The sequence below is a fragment of the Thunnus thynnus genome, chromosome 10 (genome assembly GCF_963924715.1).
Source record: "Thunnus thynnus chromosome 10, fThuThy2.1, whole genome shotgun sequence".
In the NCBI taxonomy this organism is placed as follows: domain Eukaryota; kingdom Metazoa; phylum Chordata; class Actinopteri; order Scombriformes; family Scombridae; genus Thunnus; species Thunnus thynnus.
In genome coordinates, this window is record NC_089526.1 from 19,612,243 (window position 1) to 19,627,584 (window position 15,342).

At 42.0% G+C, this 15,342-nt stretch overlaps 1 protein-coding gene across 5 annotated transcripts; it reads left to right on the forward strand.

Moving 5' to 3' along the window:
* The first annotated feature begins 1,323 nt into the window (after positions 1-1,323).
* LOC137191638 (chemerin-like receptor 1) lies at positions 1,324-15,311 on the forward strand. 5 transcript variants are annotated; one of them, XM_067601925.1, is made up of 2 exons: positions 1,324-1,786; positions 12,360-15,311. In XM_067601925.1, the coding sequence occupies exon 2, from the start codon at positions 12,371-12,373 to the stop codon at positions 13,475-13,477; it is 1,107 nt and encodes a 368-aa protein (XP_067458026.1). In that variant the 5' UTR covers positions 1,324-1,786; positions 12,360-12,370; the 3' UTR covers positions 13,478-15,311. The 5 variants fall into 5 exon arrangements, with proteins under 5 accessions (XP_067458026.1, XP_067458024.1, XP_067458023.1 ...); XM_067601923.1 differs by lacking the exon at positions 1,324-1,786 and adding an exon at positions 1,797-1,966; XM_067601922.1 differs by lacking the exon at positions 1,324-1,786 and adding an exon at positions 8,938-9,018.
* The last annotated feature ends 31 nt before the right edge of the window (positions 15,312-15,342 follow it).

Here is a 15,342-nt window from a genome sequence, read left to right on the forward strand (position 1 = left end):
CTCCGCATCTGTGGGGCCCACAGAGCAAGTGCACTAGTGACTTTCGCTGGCCGAGCCTGCTACTTCTGGTTTAGCCCTCTGGCTAACTTGAAAGGGGATAAAACAATTCAATCATGCAGCTCTTCTAAACTTTCGAAATGTGATCAGACCGAACAGATCAAATTATGATATTGAAACGAGTTATTTCGCAGGGGTTGTGACGCTAAGAAAATGTATCCGCTGATTTACAGACGTCTCTTTCACAATGTAAATCTATGGGAAAAAGTCTTTTTTGGCATTTGGTGCATCGCATGACATTGTAATTACATGGTCTGGCTGCTATGTCAAATTTGTTTCAAAGCCTGGCGCCCTTCCTGTATCCACTTCTCTTTATACATCCATGTGTTAAAGCAAAGCAAATCAGTCTCCCCCAGAAGCCCCCCCTCCTGTAAACGACTCCCATAATAAAAGTTCTGTTGAGTCTCATCAGCACAGGCTGTCACGTTGTTGGTGGTTTGATTGTATGTAGTAATACTCAGGTTTTATTCAAACAAATTTGTAATGTGAAATGGAGGAATGGAGACGTTAGCTAGCTAACGCTAGCTCTCCTGAATCTGCCGGTGCATCTGAGTAATATACAGACCAAACATTAACGTGATACATATAAGGACCATATTCAACAATTTTGTCACCTAAACTCTGTGAAGCCGCACATTTAATGTTGCCAATGATCCAAGATATCCAGTGTTCATCCAGTAATGCTGATTAAACAAAAGTTGTTTTCTCTGAGCTTCAATTTGAAAATGTGGTGAAAGTGCAAACTCTAGGGGAATGCTTTGAATGAACTGGCACTGCATTGCTGACTAATGTGACTTTTTGCTTGGAGCTTAAAGTGATTGATTTTACCGCTTTTTCTATACTGGGTGCTTTTATGTGTAGCACTTGCATGACTGATCTGAAATTTGGACGTTTGTCTGCAGAACCAGCAGTTTCAGACATGTTGGAAGATGCAGACACTCACAAGCACTGGTTAATATTTGGGTTTAGTCAAATCCGTTCCTCCCACAATCAAACACGAGTTACTATTACTTAACAGAACAGGCTTCAACAAAAGGACCCCGCCGTTATCCACCTCTCTATTAGTGGAAGTTGGCAACGTTACGCACACATTTAGCAGGAAAAAGGCCATCAGTAGTCGTTGTTTGCAGCTGGGAAAGACTGCACAGACAGCTGCCGCAGCCGGTAGAAAACGGAGCTGCTGCCCGCAGGGACGATTAACGGCAGGATACATGGCTCTGATAGGAGTCATCGGGAGCTTGCACTGGAACATCGGACTTTCCCTCTTGTAAATTTCCGATCAGCCCCAACTTTTCATTTATTTTTGAATTAGATATCCAAATCTGAGTGCAGCTGCCATCCCATGCCACCTCGGTAGATCCGCCCCTGCCACCAGGTAAAGGAGGAGACGGAAGGAGACGATATGGTGAATTTCCTGACGGTACTTATATTTGAGAAGCTGGAGATACCAGCGGAGCAACTTACTTTTATTGCAACACATCGATCGTATCAGAGGAAACCCACACAAAGTGGAGTAGTGCCACGCTGAATTATAGTCACAACATGGGACACTCCTCAAAAAGTTTTCCGCTCTGCACGCGCCAAGAAAGTAATAATGCACGACGGCAGTCGGATTTACTTCGACCAGGACTACTCATCTAAACTGCAAAAAGAGAGAAGCCAATATGCTCCAATAAGAAAAGAGCTAAGGGAGAAAGGGATGAAATCGCATCTCATCTATCCAGAAAAGGTAAGAGTATTTGGTGATTGCGGAACGCAGATGTACAACTCAGTAGGGCTCAACACCTGCTTGAGCAGGAAGACCCGACATCCAGGACCCAGGTCGGGCATCCATCAGCGCCGTTTGAACAGCGGAGGACGCAGTGGGAAGACTACAAGACAGCTGCGGACTTACTGAGAGAGCTGGGGGGTAAGCCTACAGCTTAGCCCCAATGGTACCGTGACTTAGTTTATGGCAGCAGCAAACACAAATATAAATGTACACACACACACACACACGGCGATGTACAACGCAGTTTGTTACTGGTAAATTGTTGGGGGGTTTTTGTTTGTTTGTCTTTTTCAAACGGGGCAGTTTGGGACAGCAGCCCCAGATTCCTACCCATTTTTAGGGAATCTTTATCCACTCGGCAGTCTATTTGTGACTGCCACCACTGAAAGTTATTGTTTTGTTGGTATGTTGTTTTTATGTTGTTCACTGATTTTCACAGCTGTCAGCCAAAAAGTTAGGTGTCAGAAAAATAGCATGACCAAAGATCCCTTATATAACATGGAATATGATTTGAAGGGTAAATTGTCTCATATGTTAACTGACTCCAAGAAATGAAAACACTAAAAATAATCTCGTATAATGTGAATGGTATTAATAATCCGATTAAGCATGAGAAGTTACTGCAACAACTCAGAAAAGAAACAGGAGGTATAATCTTGCAGGAAACACTCCAAGTGAAACTTACAAATGCTCACGTATATCACTCATCTTACAAGTCCTCAAAAAAGGAGTTGCTATTTTAATGATGCCACAAATAGTTTTTATGCTGGAAAAGCTGATATCATACAAGGAAGGTAGATATATAATGGTAGTTGGAAGGATTGATGAGGAAATGGTTTCATTTATGAATGTCTTCAACCCCGCTGAAGAAGGCCCAGACCTAATTAAAAAGATTGTTGAAATAATAGTTTCAGTAAGTCGAGGGATAACAACCACTGCAGGTGACCTAAACCTAATCATGGACCCAAGTATTGATAGACAAAGTGATAGACAACATAGCTCAGATCAAGCTGCTAAAATAACGAGAGGAGCAGCCAAGGAAATGGGGCTGATAGATGAGTGGAGAACTCTCCACTCGAAAGAAAGAGATTTTACCTTCTTTTCAAAATCTTACTGTAGATTTTTGAGACTAGACTATTTCTCTTTGTTTAAGAATCATGTATCAAGGATTATAGAATGTAATATAAATTAGATCACATTGTTTGATTATGCTTTGATAACAATGAAATTAAACATTGATCTGGAGGTGGGTCATACTCTTTGGAGACTAAATAATTTCCTGGTACAAATGGAAGACCTCAAGATTAAAATAAGATCAACTATTAAAAAATACCTAGAAATAAATGATACAGAGGAAGTTGAACTGGTCACACTGTGGGAGGGAGTAAAAGCAGTGTATATATATATATATATATAAATATATATATATTATCATTTGCTTCATATGAGAAGAGAGAGAGGAACAAAAGAGTCAAGGAAATAGAACAATCATTAAGGATATGGGAATGGGAGCACAAGGCAAAAAGACACTGTTGATTTGCATTCTTTGAATGAACTAAGGAAAGAACTCAACGGATCACTAACTGAAAAGGTAAAGAAATCATTGATAGTTACTAAAAAACAATCTTTGATAGTGGAGCAAAAGCAATGAAAAACCTGGCCTAGAAATTAAAAAAACAACAGATAAAATCAAACACTGTTTCTATCAAAGACCAAACCAGGAATATAAGTGTAAAAGCTAAACAAGAAATAGCACAAGAATTTGCAAAATACTACATTTATAAAGCCCTGACAATAATCTGCTCTCTCAAAAGAGAATGAAGGAATATCTATCCGGAATAAAACTACCGCAGATAAGAGATAAACAAAATGTAAACCTGATTTTGCCAGTTACGTCAGATGAGATCAATGTAGCAATAAAGAAACAAGTTCACAGGTGATTTTTATAAGGAATTGGATAAAGAACTACTGCCGACTTTAGAGAGAACGTTTAACTGGGTGTTAGATTACAGTGGGTGGGAAAACACTTGGTGCAGCTCCATAATTACAGTCATACACAAAGAAGGCAAGGATCCTACTGACTGTTGATCTTATAGACCAAAAACTTTATTGAATGTAGACCAAAAATTGTTAAGCAGCATATGGTTTTGCCCATCATTGCAATCGTTTTGGAACAATATACAGAAAGAAATCAATGCTATCTTAAATGGTGTTATTCATTTGAATACAGACTTTGTGCTGTTAGGCAAAACAGTAGACAAAATGCAAAATGCAAAATGAAAATGATAAATATTTGTTATGGATACTGCATATAACAGAAACTGGCTCTAAAAAACATGTCCTCTGATAGACAAATGGAGAGACACGGTTTAACAAATATATCAGAAGGAACATTTAACTTATAAAATCAGGAGGAACTTGAAGCTATTTGACAAAAGATGGTCCAAGTGGTTAAGTTACTGTAATATGGTAAAAGAACAATGAATTGAAGCTCAGGGCGTGCGTCTCACTCAGCATGAGGAGCAGCTGACCTCAGTTTGCCACGGCCTCCAGGAACTCAACTCCCGTTACGAGGGGCTTCACACTTCACTATCTACCCAAGTGAGTACGCTTACGGATCAGCTGCAGCAGCTCCTGGGTAAACTCAGCCCTCCAGTCCCTGTCTCGTCAGCTGTTTCTTTGCCGGCCGGTACGTCTCCTCCTTCCACTCCTGTGACTGTGTCCTCTGCAGCAGCTCTCCCTCTGTCCAGACCAGAGCACTTTTCTGGACAATTGCAGAGTCTTTCTGGTACAGTGTGGACTCCACTTTGAGCTGCAGCCAGCAGCTTTTCCGTCTGACCACTCCAGAGTTGCTTACATTGCTTCTCATCTCTCTGTGAGGGCAGAGGCATGGGCTAAGGCAGAGTGGGCTCGTGACTCCCCCATATGTCATTCTCTGGACCTATTCACTTCCACCCTGTCCAAGGGTTTTGATCACTTGACTCCGGTTCCAGATGCCGCCCGGGCTCTCATGGACCTACGCCAAGGTAAACGCCAGGTAGCTGACTACGCCATCGAGTTTCGCACCCTGTCGGCTGATTGTGGGTTGAATGTCCCCTCCCTGCTCGATGCCTTCCACCACGGGCTAGCCGATGCTATTAAGGACCAGCTGGTTTCCCTGGAGCGCCCCTCTGACCTGGATTCCTTTATCGTTTTGGCTATTAAAATTGACAACCGCCTGAGAGAACGAGAGAAGGAGAGGGTCCATCAGTCCTTTTCCTCTCCCTCCTGGGGGAGACCACCTGTCCAACGCCCCTCTCCTCGTCGATCACCTTCTCCAGTGGCAACAGCGCCCTCTGGTGGGCAGGAGGAACCCATGCAGTTGGGTCGCGCCAGACTGTCTCTGGGGGAGTGGCAGTGACGCCTACAGGAGGGGCGGTGCATTTATTGTGGTCAGCTTGGCCACTTCCTGAGCTCCTGTCCGTTAAAAGACCGGGCTCGCCGGTGAGGAGGAGGGCGCTGGTGAGCCAAAAAATCTCTCCTAACTACAAGCTTCAATCATTGGGCCTCTCTCCCTAAGGGCTGTTTATACTCCCTGTCAGCCCCCAGAATGTGAGGCCATGGACAAGTACATCTCAGCCTCCCTGGTTGCTGGGATTATTATTATTCTTCCTCTCCAGTGGGGGCAGGATTCTTCTTTGTGGACAAGAAAGATAAGTCCCTCCGGCCATGCATCGACTATCATGGTCTGAATGAGGTCACCATCAAGAACAGGTACCCCCTCGCTCTCATCTCTTCAGCTTTTAAACTCTTACAGGGAGCTAAGATATTTACCAAGCTCGATCTCAGAAATGCCTACCATTTGGTGAGGATAAGGGAGGGGGACGAGTGGAAGACTGCTTTCAATACTCCTAGTAGGCACTATGAGTATTTGGTGATGCCATTTGGATTGACTAATGCCCCTGCTGTCTTCCAGAGCCTGGTTAATGATGTCCTGAGGGATATGTTAAAAAACTTTGTTTTTGTTTATTTGGATGACATCTTGACTTTTTCCCCTGACCCTGAGACTCATTTACAACATGTTCGCCGAGTCCTGCAGAGGCTTCTGGATAACCAGCTTTTCGTAAAGGCTGAGAAGTGTGAGTTCCACGTCACCTCCATTTCCTTCCTGGGGTTCATCATCAAACCAGACCACCTCCAGATGAATCCCTCCAAGGTTAGTGTTGTGTCTGACTGGCCCACTCCCACATCCAGGAAACACTTGCAACGTTTCCTGGGGTTTGCCGATTTCTATAGACATTTCATTAGGGGTTTTAGTTCCATTGCAGCCCCCTTACATGCACTAACCTCCCCTTATGGCTGAACTCTCGTTTCAGAGACTTAAGACCAGCTTCACCACAGCTCCCATCCTCACTCCTCCGGACACTCACCTTCAATTTGTGGTGGAGGTGTACACCTCTGATGTAGGAGTAGGAGGGGTCTTGTCACAGCGGTCCCCAGTGGATAAGAAGCTCCACCCCTGTGCCTTCCTCTCCCGGAAATTGTCCCCCTCTGAGAGGAACTATGATGTGGGCAGCAGGGAGCTGCTGGCTATTAAGGTGGCTCTGGAGGAGTGGCGGCACCGGCTGGAGGGCACTGAGCAGCAGTTTCTCATCTGGACAGACCATAAGAACCTGGAATACATCCACTCTGCTAAGAGGCTCAACCCCCAGCAGGCAAGGTGGGCTCTCTTTTTCAACCTATTCAATTTCATTCTGTCTTTTCGTCCTGGATCCAGGAATACTAAACCGGATGCGCTGTCCCGCCAGTTTGACCCTGCACCCTCCTATCTAAACCCCACTAATATCTTGCCATCCTCCTGTGTTGTTGGGGCAGTCACATGGGGGATAGAGGACCAGGTTAGGTAAGCAGGACTTGGTGTCCCGGTTCCTGTGGGTTGTCCCCTGAACAGGCTGTTTGTTCCCCCTGCTGTTCACTCACAGGTTATCCACTGGGCCCATGCCTCCCTCTTTGCCTGTCATCCATGGGTTAAAAGAACCCTGTTCATCATCAGGCAATGTTTCTGGTGGCCGGCCATGGAGAAGGAGGTGAGAGAGAATGTAGCAGCCTGCCCTACATGTTCGCGGAACAAGACTCCTGCGGGTCTCCTCCATCCTCTGCCCATCCCACAGCACCCCTGGTCAGACATCTCACTGGACTTCGTCACAGGTTTGCCACCCTCTGAAGGTAACACAGTTGTCCTCACAGTGGTTGACAGATTTTCTAAGATGGATCACTTTATACCTTTAACTAAGTTACCCTCAGCCAAGGAAACAGCTGAGGGGGTTCTGCATCATGTGTTCCGCTTGCATGGTTTCCCCAGGGACGTGGTGTCTGACCGGGGGCCACAGTTTATCTCCAAGTTCTGGAAGGCCTTCTGCTCACTCATTGGAGCCGCAGTCAGCCTCACTTCTGGCTATCACCCCCAGTCCAACGGGCAGACAGAGAGACTGAACCAGGAACTGGAGAAGGGCCTTCGCTGTCTCAATCCCCAGTTGTCCCTCCTCCTGGATTAAGAATCTTATCTGGGTCGAATATGCACATAACACCTTGCCTTGCTCTGCCTCTGGTCTTACTCCGTTTCAGTGTGTCTTCAGTTATCAGCCTCCCCTGTTTCCTGAGTTAGAGACTGAGGTAGCAGTTCCATCTGCTCAAGCCCTCATCCTCCGGTGTCACCAGGTTTGGAGCCAGGCCAGGCTTCAATTGATCGGGGCCACAGCCGGAAACAAGAGGGCTGCGGACAGACGGCGGACCCCGGCCCCCTCTTACCAAATAAGGCAAAGAGTGTGGCTGTCTGCTCAGGATCCTCTCCTCAGGGTGGAGTCACATAAGCTGGCACCCTGTTTTGTTGGACCTTTCCCTGTATCCAAAGTCACTAACCCTGCTGCTGTCTGTATCAAGCTCCCCAGGACCTGGAGAATTCACCCCACCTTTCACATTTCCCGTGTCAAGCCCATCTAGAAGAGTCCTCTGGTTCCCTCCTGATCCGGGCCTCATTCAGGACTTTCACTGGTGCCACCGCGATCTTCCTGGTCAGTCTGGAGCTGTCCCTTGAGGGGGGGGTACTGTCATGAAACATCCTGCCTTCAGGTTATGTTTTGTTTTTTCTCTCATTTAGTCCTGCATTTCCTGTTTTATTTTGGTTTCTAACTCTCCTCTGGTTTCAGATCCACTTCCTGCCCTTGTGTGTTTCCCGCTCCTGTCCTCGTCTTCATCCCCTAATGTCCTCCACCTGTGTCTCATTACCCTCACTCCCCTTGTGTTTTTAGTCTATGTGACCCCTGCTTCCTGTGCCAGTTCATCTTGCGTTCCAGCATTATCCTCTTTGTTATAGTCTCTAGTGTTTTTGACCCCGGATCTGCCTTTTTTTTGACTCTGCCTCTACCTAGCCCTTTTGGTCCTGTTGCCCTCTCTGACTGCCTGCCCGTGTACCGAACCTGCTATTAAAGACTTGTTTTTTGGAACTACTGTTTGAGTCGTGCGTTTGGGTCTAGCCCTGGTGTACCAGACAACCTTGTCAATGGGTTAGATGTATGAAATGCCATGATAATAAAATAAAAAAGTATTTTAAAAAAAGTAAAGGATAAACCCAACCTTTAAGGTAGTTTTGTAATTAAGTACTGTGTATATCCTTAGCATCAGATCAGTTTTGTTTGCATGGATACAGAGACACCACAGTTTGTGTCCAGCTTCAAGTGGACAGTGGCAAGAAGGGAGTTGTCTTCTATTTTATAAAACTCTCTGGCAATATGTAACTTACATCCAGATGTTGATTCAAACAGTCAACACCAGAGCACCACTGAAAACATGAGAGGTGCTGCAAAGGATATAATGTAATAAAGGGTATAAAGGATACAATAAGAGTATAATGTAGTACTATAGTGTATCTACAGTACAGATGCATTATGTAGCTCATCTATCAATGAAGTCAATGTATGATTTTAGAAAATGTGACAACATTTTTAACCACAATGCATCAACAGCCAAACTTTATGCAAAAGGGTTAATGGGCTTCAAAAAACAGAAATGCATACTGCTTGTGTCCCCGCCTCAATGTGTGTGATTACATAACACATTTATCCACACATTAGGTTATATTAACCTGTCAGGGTTTGATCAGAGTTATTTCTGCTGCAGACACATCCTCATCTGACTGGAGAGCTTTGAGAGAGGTACTGTACCTTTGTTATTCTCAGAGTTTCATATTTGTAGCGTGATATGAATCCACATGGTAGAAATAAGACGGTAAAAACATCAGACTTTGGATGGACAAAGTATAAGAATGGTAATGATATTATTTATTTAACGTGTTTTGTTCAACAAGGTTGGCTGATGCTCTTTTGCAGTAACACACTGTTAAGAGTTTGGGAGAATTATAGAGGTATAATAACAAGGACAGACTGAGTCAATAAATGGACAGAAAACTGACAAGGTTCACATTTAGTGGAAACAATCACAGGCAGGCAGAGAACCATTAATAAGAATGGTCTTAAAGTTACAAAGAAGTAAAAATATTTAGATTTTTATATGGCATTGCACATTTTTCCATGAGATTGCTACACTAACAGTAAAGGCAGATTTTACACGATCAAGTCTGGTTCGGGGCTCATGGAGCATCAAACAATCACTGGAGCTGGTTAAGTATTGTCCACAGCACCACAACAGCGGAAATGAGATATAAAATGGAGCTTTACCAACAAGGGTTTTGTAGAAATAAGTACTAGTGGTTATTATGTCTCTATGACAGGGAAGCCCAACCAACTTTATCATGTAGCATGCAGTGATGAGTGTTGTAATTAGCATGTGGATATATGACATCCCCAAAATCCATAAATGAGAGAAAAAACCCAGTCGTCCTTTACTACCCAAAGGGAAGCTGCTGTCTCTGTACAAGTCAAGCTTCAGTCACAGTTTATCAACAAGGTACATGATATTGAATTGAAAATATATCATCAATTCAGATGCCAAGATATTTGTATTCTGTGACACTCTCAATATTAAACCCAGAGTGGAGTATGTACTGTATATTATGGTAATTACCATATGTCTTTGGTTCTGGAGAAAATGATTAATTTTGTTTTTGCCAGTAGTGTTTGTGGGAATATTTTCTACAAGAGTGAATTTGTTTCATAAGTCATGACTAACATGCCAAAAAGTGTTTTGTAATTTCTAAATAAGTCTGATAAAGACTGAAAAACAGGATGCTGACAAAAAGGAACACTTGCTATCATTGACCTGTGAAAGATCTATATCTACAAATGCACTGATAGATGATAGCTGAGTATACATGTTCTTTTGCAGCAACACCCTGTTAAGAGTTTAGTAGAATAATAAAACAAGGACAGACAGAGACAATAAAATGGACAGGGAATAGAAAAGCTTCAGGTTCAGTGGAAGCAATCACCTGCAAGCAGAGAACCTTTAATTTAATGGTCTTAAAGTTACACAGAGGTAAAGTGTTTTAGCTTTTAGCTGACATTGCAGATTATTACATGAGACCAATGCACTAACAGCAAAGGCAGTTTTTTATCAGGTCTGGTTTGGGGCTCATGGACCATCAGACTGGAGCTGATTATATATGGTCCAAAGCACCACAAATGGCAGGAATGAGAAAATGGCACTTTACCAACACGGACAATCTCGTTTACATAAATAGTGAGCAGAACAGGCCTGTAAAGTGATGCCCACGGCACACCCTTGGTAACAGGCAGCAATGGAGATTTGGGTGTGTCTGCCTCAATAAAAATACAAAAATTGGTATGCTGTTTGTATGTGGATTTTCTCTGCATTATGTTGAACTAAGTAAAGACTTGCACAGAAAGTTGAGAATCATTCCTCACCTTTTCTTCAAATACTTTGTTGGTTATCAAGAAAATAGGAATAATGAAATAATAATAATACAGTAAAAATAAATGAATCTAGACATCTATGGTGCCTTAAACTTTTGCACAGCACTGTATATATATGTATCACTGGAGGCTGGTCCAGAGAGAAAGGCAAAAGGGAGATCAAAATATAAAAAAGAATATTTAATTGGAAAAAAAAACCATTACAAATCTCAATATTATTTATAAAGTATTTTTTCTCTCTTCTTTGGAAAAAATCCATTACTGAAATTCTGTTTAAAATGCTTCAACAGCGACACCTGAAGGGCAGGAGGAGAAAGGGCAGTGTGTGAAGTGGTAGGGGGGGCGCAATTGGTGGAGGTGGAGTGGGGGACAAAGGAGGACAGGTGCCTGCTGACCTCCGCAGGGCGGGATCTCTTACATTGGACTCAATGTATTTCATTTTTTTCGTGCTAATCTGTGATTGGCCATGATACGTAAAATGATGCTCCAAGGGAGGCTGTCCTCCCTTACCAATCAACAACCAGAATGCAATATTGACATCGAGTTGGTCCAATGATAGTTTCCAGATTTCATCTCCAATTCTCTCCACTGTAAGGCAGAGTAGCAGTAGATAGCTCCTTGCATTAGTCAATGCAACAGCTTGCTGTAGCAGCCTGAAGGACTCTTTATACATCCATGGAAGGACTGGTAAAGACTGCTGTTAAGCTAATGGGAGAAATTATCAGCGCAGCAGCAGCAGGACGCTGCCGGGAGGCTGGAGAGAGAAGCAACCGGAGAAACAACCAGGAAAGTTAGCTTGTTTGTCATTGTTGCTAATGATATCAGACTGGTTAAGTAGCAGCCATAAAGTTCTGTTAACTAACATACAAGATGACCAACAGTCACAAATGGACGTTATGACATGAATACTTCATCTCCATGAAAGAAAGAAGAAGACATCAGATAACGTGAGTCAGATACAGCTTCTCTCTGTGTCTTGTTGCAGTTACAGTGAGCTGTCTGGACTCATTCATTGTTTTTAATTGAGTGGTTGTTCAGTCACCTGTTGATGTGTGATTAGTGAATGAGTGCAGGAGGTCTGGCTGCTTGCCTCTAACAGTTTCTTTAGTTCGTTTTTAAGCTGAGTCGTATATTGAGTAATAAGCTTAAAGTAATTAGAATAAGTGTAATAGTGTTAACTAGTGGTGTAACGGATTGTAGTTGATCCGTGATCCATACGGATCGCCCCCCACAGTTCGGCAGGCATATGAACTGCGGATTAATTGCAAAATTTAATGTCTCATTTGAGACAAAGTAAACAAACTGCTGTAAGTACAAGTCATGGACAGACAGCATGTCACTAACGTTAACATGGATTTCGAAGAGCAACGATCAAACCAGCATCTAACGGGTCCGATGTGACATTATGTTTAGCTGCTGTTTAATGTGCTGCAGCTGAGCAGCTAATTAGCATCTAGCTGCTAACTGACGTTAGCGGTGAGTGTTTGTTATCATCAAGCTTTATATGTATGTATGTATGTATGTATGTATGTATGTATGTATGTATGTGTGTGTGTGTGTGTGTGTTTATATATATATATATATATATATATATATATATATGTATGTGTGTTTAGAGAGAGAGAGATAGATTTATTAATTTATTCTTCCTTTTACCATTGCAGATCTCAAGACAATGATGGAGATGACTGCTACACCTTCCTATCACACCAATACAACAGGTGAAGAAATTGGCTCTTCTAATGACAACTATGCTGATCTGAGAAGGTCTCTCAACATCATGTCTGTCGTTATCTACTCCCTGGATTTCGTTCTGGGTGTGCTCGGAAATGGAGTGGTTATCTGGGTGACTGGGTTCAAAATGAAGAAAACAGTGAACACAGTTTGGATCCTCAACCTTGCTGTGGCTGACTTCCTCTTCACAGCTTTCCTTCCTTTTAGAGTGATATACACAGCTCTGGGTTTCCACTGGCCTTTCAGCAAGTTCATGTGCAAACTGGACAACACAGTAAGATTTCTGAACATGTTTGCCAGTGTCTACATTCTGGTGGTGATCAGTGTGGACAGATATGTGTCTGTGGTGTGGCCAGTCTGGGCCCAGAACCACCGCAGTGTACACAAGGCGTCCTATGTGAGTCTGGGTGTCTGGGTGCTGGGTCTGATTCTCAGCCTTCCATACTTCATTTTCAGGGACATTGGGCCATCATCTGATGATGAAACAATCATCAACTGCTACGACAACTATGCCTTTTCTGATGACTACAAAACACTGTCTGTGAATCAGTTACCACTTCTTAATTTTAAGGCCATGACCATCACTCGCTTCCTCCTGGGTTTTGTTGTTCCCTTCACTGTCATTGTCTCCTGTTATGCTGCGATAATCCATCGTCTCAGGAGGAACCGTACCAGGGCCAGCCACTCAAGTCGCCCCTTTAAGATCATCGCTGCTGTTATCACTGCTTTTTTCCTGTGCTGGGCTCCCTATTACATCATGACTCTAATAGAGTTATGGCATCACATTGATAATAGGTCAAGTGGAGTATTAAAACTTGTCATCACTATCGGGGGCCCTTTAGCCACCAGCCTGGCCTATCTTAACAGTTGCCTGAATCCACTGCTGTATGTCTTCATGGGCCAAGATTTCAAGGATAAAGTTCGCAAATCCATCCTGAATGTATTTGAGACTGCTTTCCGGGAGGAGGTTTCCCGTTTGCACACTGACACAAAGTCAGTGGACACCAGTCCGAGTCTTGACATGTCAATTCTAAATACTCAAGTATAAGGTTGTGACATGAATAAACAAATACTGAAACTGCACATAAGAAAATAACTTTGACATAAATGTAAATGTATATACATCACTAGTCAAAAGTTTGGACACACTTTCTCCACAATATCAAATTCCTTGTTTCGTCTTTTGTTGTCTTTAAAAAAGGACTTAGATTCCCAAATTGAAATATTGGAACCTGGTAAAGTTTGATTAATTTGAGTTTTACAATTAGATAACTAAATAGGTCAAGCAAAGAGTAAGTTGATCTTAACTACACTTACAGTATTAACAATCTGATTGAAGGGACTGGTGGTAATATTGTACAATAAGGTAGCAGCTTCATAGTTAACTTGGGTTAGGTGTCTATTATTCCTTAACCCCTGTTATGTTGTACCATGAACCATGAATGATTGTTATTGCAATACTCGCTCATCATTATTTTACATTATCAAAAGATTATTTTTGACTCAGCTTGTGCCTGGAATCTCTTTCTCTAGTTTCTGATGCAACACCTCATGATGATTTTAAAAAAAAAAAAAAAAAAACCCAAGTGTTTGTGTTAGTGACAGGGCCAAGGTTAAAGAGGAAATCGTGATTGTGGTTTATCTTTCACTTTTAGATCTGGGGCGCTGTGCTCAAGCTTTCTTTCCTTTTTCACCTCATAATAATTTACTGTAACTACTAAGCTGTCAATCATAAGATATACTTTTTGTTGTTGAACATCTTTTTCATTTTATATTAGACTTTTTTTGTAATATTAATTGACCAGCAGAGGGAACTGTTTTATATAGTTTAGTATAGTCCAGGTCAAAAGGGGTTCTCAGCTAAAGTCAAACTTGTTGATTTACATGATTTGTTTAAATTACCAATTTGCCTCTCTGAAGCATGAACTTCCCTTGTGAGTGTAAATGCCTTTGACACTTGATTTGAAATTAATTTTAATCATTCATTTCATTTGTTACTGAGTTCGTCTTAACACATACACAGCAAACCTAGTGTTTGCTTGGTCTTGTATTGTAATCTCAGTTTATTTGTCTGTACGGTCATTTTCACAAAGAAAATCACCCTGAAATGTCTATTTCTTGGTGGTGAACTGAGAACGTATATGCCATTGATTTATGTATATTGCCACCATCCATGTGGTAATGCCACAGAAAGTTATTAATCTCAATTTTGACTGCTGCACATGCTTTGACAAACATGTAATTGTGTATTTTTATTTTTTTATTATTACTTTTACTGTAAGGCTAACACATGTCTAATAAATGGTAGTTCCTATGAGCATATAATGCAGCAGCTGCTTGGTTTACTTGACTTGGTTTGGTCTTTTGTTCAGTTAAGTACCAAGTTAAGTACCAAGCACGATGTACTTCATTATTATTGTAGATTTTCTTCATGATATTCCCTGACCTGCAAAGGAAACAGTTTTACATATTCAAGTAAGATGTGGGCACGTCCACAGTCATTTGTGATAATATATAAATATTTTGGATAGGGTTTTGTGCCAAAATCAGTAATTATCAGTAGCTGTTACATCATTCTGTATTACTATGATCAATTATAAATGCATGGATTGCATCAGTTAGTATAGATAAATTTGTAAATATATGATAACCTATTTCTTAAACACATTTTACATTCTTTATACAAGGAGGAAAAACATATGAATTCATTTACATCCTTCCTCATCCTTTCACATGATCATTTAATTATGTATGCAAAGCATTTTCCTCTGTCTTTTAAAAACTTTGATGTTATGATGTTGCTTGACACAATCTTAAACACATATTTGTGGAGAACCTCTCTTGTCAACTAGAATTGTGATTAAATTTATGGGAACGTTTCAGCCAAGGCCACACTGCAGTATACTGTAAATT